At 34.1% G+C, this 9,187-nt stretch overlaps 1 protein-coding gene across 1 annotated transcript; it reads right to left on the bottom strand.

The window, feature by feature from the left end:
* Nucleotides 1-6,870: 6,870 nt before the first annotated feature.
* On the bottom strand, nt 6,871-8,841 carry LOC118752604 (fork head domain-containing protein FD4-like). Its single transcript, XM_036487493.1, is given in 2 exon segments — nt 6,871-8,441; nt 8,443-8,841. Coding segments are annotated over 2 exon segments (1,143 nt in total). The 5' UTR covers nt 8,536-8,841; the 3' UTR covers nt 6,871-7,391.
* Between the last annotated feature and the right edge of the window lie 346 nt (nt 8,842-9,187).

Below are 9,187 nucleotides of genomic sequence, written 5' to 3'. Positions count from 1 at the left end.
GCCCCTAAGCGTGTCCGTCCAAGAACAACAGATTTGCTCAATTCGAAAGAACGGGTCACTGGCCAAAATTTTACAAGAAGCTGTGCTGATAGTGTGGGATGAGTCTACAATGACCAACCGAGCGCATATTGAGGCTGTAGATCGCACATTAAAAGACATAAGATCTAACGACAAACCCTTTGGTGGAATAACAATCCTTTTTGCTGGAGATTTTCGTCAGACTTTGCCTGTAGTGGCGAAGGGAACTCGAGCTGATATTGTCAAATCATGCTTCAAGGCATCTTCATTATGGAATCACGTAGAGAAATTGTGTCTGCGAACAAACATGAGAGCACATCTGAACGGATATGTCAGTACATTTCCCCAGGATTTACTCGACATAGGAGATGGTAAAATTTTCAATGAGAACGGTTACTTTATAGTTGATTCAAGGCTTGGTAATGTGGTGCATAACGTCGACGAATTAATATTGCAAATTTACCCGAATATTGAACATCTTTGCAGTAAGCCATATACCTGGCTATGCGAGAGGGCTATCGTTTCACCAAGAAATATAACGGTAGACGAAATTAACAACATAATTATAGATCGAATTCCCAGCGAAACTAGAGAGTATTTATCAACTGACTCTGTTCTTAATAGAGAAGATGCCGTACACTACCCTACTGAGTTTTTAAATTCTCTTAATCCCTCTGGCTTACCCCCTAATAAATTAAAGTTAAAAAGTAACATTCCAGTTATTTTACTGCGCAACTTAAAGCCACCCACGTTATGCAATGGGACGAGATTACAAATAAAACGAATGCATAACAATATCCTAGAGGTAACAATCCTTACGGGTCCAGCTGCAGGAGAAACATCGTTCATACCTCGCATACCTATGATTCCGACCGATATGCTTTTCCAATATAAACGATTGCAATTCCCAGTGAAAGTTTCCTTCGCAGTGACAATTAACAAATCGCAACAACTATGTTGGTATTGACTTACGGGCAGAGTGTTTTACACATGGGCAATTGTATGTTGCGATGTCCAGAACTGGGAACCCTCACAATCAAGCTATACTACTGTCTTCAGATAATAAAACTAAAAATGTAGTATATTCTGAAGTACTTTGAAATTTAGTGTTATGTGCCTTTCAAATAATCGAAGGTAAAATTTAAAATAAATCAAGTAATATTCATATTTAAATGGATATCGAAACCAATATGTTTTGCTTATTTCAAAACATTGTGTATTTAATAGTAAAACATCTTTAAAAAATGTAAAAACTGAACCTGCCTACAACGTCGCACACGGGCTGCTAGTTTTTAATAATAGTAAACAAAGTGACAACTAAATCGATGCTTAACACCACTGGAAATATGAAAATTTTGAATTCCGTCCCATCCTTGAAATCAACTGAAAAAAAAACATTCAACTCTACTTAGATTTTTTTGTTGTTTTTCGAGCAATATTGGAAGCATATTTACTAATATTGTAATGCTTATCTAAGCGCTAAAAATTGCTTTTTTCCTGCTTATTTTCTTCGATCTTGTTCATCACACATCACTTTAACTGAAACACCACTTTGTAGTTTTTTCCAGAATACTGGTAAATCAAAGAAACACAAAATATCATATATGTAATACTCCTATATTTGCAGTAAGAGCTAGTACCGTCCGAAAACACTACAGTACAGATATATCAATAAACACGTACGAAAGAAAAGGAACACATACGTTTATAAATAAACATGTACACAACACATATACAAAAACGGCACTCAAGTACACAATACATTGGCAAAAATGGTACTAGGCTGTCTCGCTTTGATTTTGGAATGCTTACACATTGAGAAGTTAGCTTACTGCCAATATAGAAGTACAGTATATTTTGCTTTGCTGCCTTTATGCTTAAGTGCACATTTAAGATACCTACCCTAAAATTCACACTAGCGGAAATATTTTTAACATTTATAAGGAAACTCCTCCGATAGATGCATTCAACATACCTGCCCATTGGCGATAACTATCAAAGAAAGTATTAGGTTTACCTGCACTGGCCCTACAATTACCTAATTTTACAAGCTTTTATTTATTTTGCTCATCTCGCAGAACAACGAAAATGGCTATCAATTTATGTAGTTATATAGATAATTAGATACCATTCGGTAAAAATTTCGCTTTCAGTAATTTCTACGTGGTAAGTGCTCCTCCATTATTTGGTTTCATAGGGATTCGGATACCTTCCTCATTGAAGTAGTAAAGAAAATTCGCTTAAGTGCTTTTTTCGGTTAAGTGCACAAGTTTTTCGTGCAAAGAAGGATGGGCAGCTAAGCAAAATATACTGTATTACATATATGCAAAAAATTAAAATTTTGTGTGCGTGGCATGCATAAAGAAAGAAAGTTCTAGATATTGACGTAAAATTGTTTTGAAGTTGCACTTATAAAGGTTACAATGTCTTGTTTTAAATATTTGCATTAATCAAGGAATTGTACGTATTGAGAGTTGCGGTTACCGTGTACGCACTGAAAATATTTTTGATCGGATAAACAGAAATTAAATTACGAACAATTATAAGGTTCAATCTATGAAAAACGCGTTTTTAGGCCTTAAGTCCAGATTTTCAAAATTCTAAGTACGCATATTTTTTGTGCATCATTAGATCTATAACTGTATCAGTCACACAGTGCAATTATCCCGACGAAATCCTTGACGGTGGTACCGGGAGGGGAACGTTACATGACGGTAGGAGGTTTAGTTTGGGTTAAAGTCTCACACTGATGGGGTTAGGTTTTCGATGCTTCCTCCTCGTAAAAAAACATGTGCAGTAAAAAGTTAATTATTTAAATCGACGAATAGTGTTATAACAACTTTTGTGAGCTTCTATTAATGTGTTTTTGTACAGCATAGCTTTTTTGGTTACAATAATTTTAAGCTATAGGTAATAACAATTTTTTTAGTAAAATTATTGGTTTTGAAAAAATGTTTTTATGGGGCCTAGGGTTGCCAACATTTTCTAAGAAATTTATAGTACTTTTTCAAAAAAATCTGAAAAATATAGTACACTTCAAATCTCTATAGTGTTTTTTTTTAAGACAAAGTAAAAATGCTTTATAAGTTACATCTTTTTTGTTTCTTATGCATTTCCTCTATAAGAAAAATATATTTCTTTGAAAGTATCATATGCTTTATCGCAATCAATATTTAAATTATTTTCAACAATTTTTATGAGCTTAAATTATTATAAATCAAAAGTTCATTTTATATTAGTGAGATAGTCGCTTTATTTCTCTCATCTCACCATTTCACAATCTTAATAGAAAAAACTTTTTCTGTGAATGCCGAAGTTGCAGGAATAGAGAGCATTGGCGAAATAATTTTAAGTAAATTTGGTAAGGGCTAGTGATGGCAAAAAAAATTTAATAATCGATTAATCGGTTAATTGATTAATCGAAAGCACTCGATTAATAATTGCAATTAATCGTAAGAAATTTTATTTTAATTTATATAAGGATACATTTCTTGTTAAATTGTGGAAGCTTGCGCCATGAATTCAGTGCGCAAACAATCAAGAAAACTAAAAACTACGAGAAACAATAAATAGAAAGATATAAAGTAGCAAACCATCTGTTATACACCCCTTGTCAAAATTATAGGCGCCCAGAAGAATTTTTTTTGTCATTTAATTTGCGGTTTTGTTTTTTAAATACAGCTTTTTCTTTAGCAAAGACATTAAGCTCAAAAATTCGAGCTTTTTATTAGATTTCTTAGAAAGATTTTCAGTATGCAGTTTTGTAGGCCATTAAATTTTTGTAGAAAAACTTGCAAGATTGAAGTATCACTTGTAATAAAATTAAAATATGTGGATACCTGCGTTGTGATTTTTTAGTTGTTATTTAGGTTAAACTTGTGTTGCGGTTTTTTGCAGAAATATCGTTTAAAAAATTTGCAGAATACGAGAATGTGAAAAATCTCCCAACTAGTAAAATTATACAAATATCGCAAACCGTCTCCAAAAGAGTCACAACTCAAAATAATACGTTGGTCAGAAACAACCTTAGGGTTTTTTTTTTAACAAATTATAACAAAAATTTGCTCCAGCTTTGCTGAAAGGTAAATAAAATCTCTGTGCACATTTTTAGCGCATAATCTCAAAAATGCCAAATTTTGAGTTACGATTCTTTTGAAGACGGTGTGCGATATGTATATGTACCGAGTAGAGTGGACACTTTTATTCTTGCTAATATTACTGAGTAAGAATGCCAATTTTGTTAAGGAATTTTGATGCATACATTATTGTGTGAGTAAAGTAGTCAGTTTTTGATGATTTCTTTTCGATTATTTTCAAAATTAATCGGTTAATCGCTCGATTAATCGAAAGGAAAATTTCGATAGAATTAAATCGTTAACCAAATTAAAATAACCGATTATAATCGGTTATTCGATTAATCGTGCCATCCCTACTAAGGACCAAATTCACAGTGCGTAGTTAACTCAGAATCGGCAGTTAACTATAGATTTTTTACTTTAAAAATCTTGCCATTTTTGATCTGTGGACCCTTTGTTTTAAGGTATATTTCTTTTAATATTGGTATTTCAGTATAAATGTCATCCATTTTAAAACATTTCTTTCTTGAAAATTACTGAAATATATTTATATTTATAACTGAAGAAATATAGTATTTTTGCATACTATATATTTTCCAACGGTGTATAGAACGCAGACCCAAAAAATAGTATAATACTATATAATATAGTACGGTTGGCAACCCTTATAGGACCCTCCCCTAAATTTCGTTCTGGCTACGCCCATGGGTCTACAAATCCTATTTTCCAAAGATGTTCGGTTTTTAAAATCGGGAGGAATGGCATAGTTTTTTAACCGACTTCCAAAAAAGGAGAAGGTTATCAGTTCGTCGGAATATTTTTTGTTTTTTTTTTTTTGTTTTTTATGTATGTTACCGCATAACTTTGGACCACGTTAACCGATAATTCTTTTTGCATCGGAAATGTAGTATCTCAGAGGTGGTCCCATACTAATCTGGTTGAGATCCGATCAGTGGATCATGAGATATATATATATATATATATTTTTTTATATGGGAGTTGAAGTCGGTTTTTTTTTTGCTAAAAATTATTTGTTTTTGTTAAATTTTTTAGAGACTTTTACGTTGGTGACCTGAAGTTTTTGCCTGAGAAGACCTGTATTAAAATTTCCCTAAGAATAATTTTGTAGAACACATCAATCCTTTAACGACTTCCAAATTTGCTTTTTGAAGGGTTTCTTGAAGTAGGGGTCAAATCGACTCTTTCAGGCGGGAGCTAATGGGTTAAAATCTTCTACGAAAATATTTACCACGCTATTTTACTCAATACGTCTTAGCCTTACATTTCGCTCAGACATTTATTTTAACAATTTTTTCCACTTTTTTTAAACTACTTATTCCGGGATATGAAAACTTTAGTGGGACATAAAATAAAAATACGAACTAACTCCTGCAAATCCATCGAGTGTTTTATTACTGGATGGGTATACTTTCAGAAAATGTTAACAAAGTAGTGCGGGTTTCGGCTGTCGTACAGTGTAATTAATAAAATAGTGAAACAATTTCATTCTTCACATTAAAAGTTAAAGTAGTACACTATTTCCAGTAGTAATTTTTAATCCATTTTTAAACAGAAGTGCCTTTGATTTATAATAATGTGATGTGTGGTTCCATAAAATGACAGGTATTTAGTGTGGGTTCCATTATCTTAAAAGTTTGGGAACCACTGTTCTAGGACACATCTAGTAGTATTCCTTGCAAACATTTCAATATTAATAAAAACAGCAATTTTATTCATTTCTTAGATCATAGTTTTATATTATAAGAGCTTTAGCTTTAGTGTATTTAAATAAGCTAACTGAAACTTGCCATAAAGTCTGACTGTCATGGGAGGTTTTCATTTTTAATATGCATCTTTTTTGTGGCCGCGAGTATTTAGAGATGCGTTCTACTATCAATTAGATTTGAGGTCTGAGCAACATAACAAATTATAATAATTTAAGGAAATACGCTTTCCGGTAGGAAACTAGACGTTGTTTGGAACTTTCTCTTACGCTGTGTAAACATTTTATCGGTATACATATGACGCCATGAGGGCCAGAGTAGCCTAACTGACATTTCAAAATAAGTTGAGGTGCAGCTTAAAATAAATAACTAAAATTGAAACGATAATAGCTCGAGGCACGCCTATTAGTATTATTTTACTCAAATATGTAGCATCACGTTGGTGCAATGAACTTTTTAGTAAAAGACCGCATTTATAGATCCTTTTTTCTCTTGGCCTCTTATGTACATATTAGAGATGGGCACGGGCCGGGCTTTTGGCAGAGGCCCGGCGGGCCCCTGCGTAAGCCCGCGGGTACGGGCCGGAATATTTGCTGTCAGCACGAACTCATGCGTGCATGGGCGTTCAGTAAAATTTCATAAAAGCACGAAAAAGCCCGTTGCTAATACTGCAAATTTAGATAAGCTTTTGTTTTTATAAAAAAAAAAAAAAAAATTGTACATATTTAAACCTCTTTTGATAAGAGAAGAGCAAAAAAGGAAATATTTGGAAACCGATAGAAAAAATAAGATACTTAGTAGTTTTATTTACATATCTGTACATAAAATACCTTTCACTTTTTTTACTTCCCAAAAAATATATTATAAAAATCTTTGATGTAAAAAATTGATTCGCTTAAGTAAATATACATACATAAACACAAAATTATGTATACATACAATAAAAAACTTGCTCTTTATTTCCGGACTGGGACGTGTCCCGCCGGGCCGGGCCCCACTGAAATTCTTAACGTGCGGGCTCGTGCGTGTTTTTGAAAGTTGATTTTGCACTCGTGCCGGGCCGGGCCTGAAAATTTAGGCCCGTGCCCATCTCTAGTACATATGCACTTAAAAAATAAAAAGTAATTCCAGGACAGCACAATATTGCCTTCATTAAAATATCAAAACCCACCTATGTACAACTTTAACTACTTTGTTATTGGACTAGATTCTTCTTAACTAATACAGCTAAACGATTTTCAATGCGAGTGTTTGTTTCATAAAATTGACAATTTAATAATGAGATTTAAATTACTGTCATAGCGTTAATATGTTACATTTGTAGATTATGAGCCACTAGGAACTAAATAATTATTGAAATTATGAAATTTTTTGCCGCGCATTTTTTCTCAAAGGTTACGTTACTAAGTAATTTGTGTACAAACAAAATCAGTTCTGTTGGTCAGCACACCGATTGCAAGTTATCTCGCATCTATAAATTTCAGTGCTAGTGACCTATGCAGCTAAACAGTGACATGACGAAAAATTGCATGTCACAGCCTAGCCCAATGTACACAAAATTATATTAGTGACGTCATACAGTTCGTAAGCTGGAACTTAGTCTATGCTGCGTATGGGCTGTTGTGTGCTGGCTAGTTGATAGATCTACATTCCCATAATACGAAGGTTCTAAGCTTTCTACTGGCGATTTCATCATTAAAACCGGATGCACTGGAATGTCGTAGATCGAAGTAATGTTTCTGCAATGTTCCAAATTGATGTTATTAGGCCCTGTTGTATAATGAAGAAATGGCAAACTCGTAGTTGAAGTGATAGTGTGCAACGGAGGCAGTTGTTTGTATCTCATTTCGTCGTTAATAACTGAATCGAGTTGAGGTAACATTTGGCGGTTCGATTCGATAGCATGCTGTTCTATGTTGTCAAAAACTTCGACGCAGATCGGTTTATCACTGTTTACACTTTTTAAAGATACTGAATCTAGTTTATCAGGTGTTATTAGACTTTCAATAGTAAAAGAACGTTTTGGTCGGTATTTGCTAATGACAGTTGTTACGTCCAGCATAGGAGATAATACCCGAGTTTGTGGTATGAAGGTCTGGAATGTTGCATGAGTACTAGTCGCTATAGTGGTTTGCGGATATCCTGGTCCCAATGAAAATGCAGAAGTTGATGAATTCGGAACTAGATGTGCCATTACATCTAAATGTTCAGTCAATGAAGATGTTGCCGATAAATTGGGTGAATATAGTGCGGGGTCACCAGCAAGTGGAAATTTTACCGAGGATACTGTTGCGTTTTGTGCATTGCTGCTGTTAAAAATAAGACGATGAAGGTTTGTCCACGTGGCTAGTTCCTCCTTTAAATAATCTTTATCATGTTTGCGTAACTTAAAACGTTTCCGACGCCGCAGTAAGCTGCCATTCTGAAACATATCTAGCGCTTGTGGATGAAGTGTCCAGTACGCACCTTTACCGGGGCGGTTTGGACTTCGAGGAACCTTTATGAAGCAATCATTAAAGCTGAGGTTGTGACGCAATGAATTTTGCCAACGCTGTGTATTCTTACGGTAATAAGGAAAACGATCAATAATAAATTTATAAATATCACTGAGTGGTAACATTTTTTTCAGGTGAATCCCAAATTGCCATTGCTGTTAATGAAATATACGAATAGGGAGGCTTTTGATCGCCATATGATTCACGCGAAGGTCTTGGCATAGTTCCACACTAAAAATCTGTTTAAAAAGTAGCACTTAACTTTTTATTTTATTTAGGTAATGCATTTCATAGCCTTAACATGATCACTTCATTTTCAGTCGTACTTTATTGAATTCAAATTGTCCGACGGTAAAACATGTTCGACATAGTTTGCACAACACGCGTTAATATCTTTCATCTCTCTTCATTGATTGTGCGCGGAAATCTAAACGATAGTATGAATAACACTAACATAAACATTTCGATGTAGTTAACGAAAATCTCAGACACACTGACGACACCATTCAGCCAGCAAAAGCAAAAGCACTCTCACACATACTCATATTGGACTGTGACGGCTCTAAACAGTTGAGACCGAAAAGAATAAAAAGCCATATCATTACACACAACCAACCAGAAATGCACAATGCTTTATACAGACTATTACTTGTTTTTCTGTTGGATCTTATTCACACCCCTTTCTATGTACATTCAAACCCACATAAATATGCATAGGTACATACGAATGTACACAGATGCATATGTATGTGGCGTAATAAGCCATTGTGGATTGTAATGCCTTGTGTTTTTGTGAGTACATACAATTGGATAATTCCATTCTACTCTGTGGCATGCCTTATTGCTATTTATGAACCTTTATAAGAGGTGTTGT

The sequence above is a fragment of the Rhagoletis pomonella genome, unplaced genomic scaffold (genome assembly GCF_013731165.1).
Source record: "Rhagoletis pomonella isolate Grant_MI unplaced genomic scaffold, Rhpom_1.0 Rhpom_scaffold_01684, whole genome shotgun sequence".
NCBI lineage: Eukaryota > Metazoa > Arthropoda > Insecta > Diptera > Tephritidae > Rhagoletis > Rhagoletis pomonella.
The sequence above is the reverse complement of the archived record's forward strand: the minus strand, read 5'-3'. Positions and strand labels throughout refer to the sequence as shown.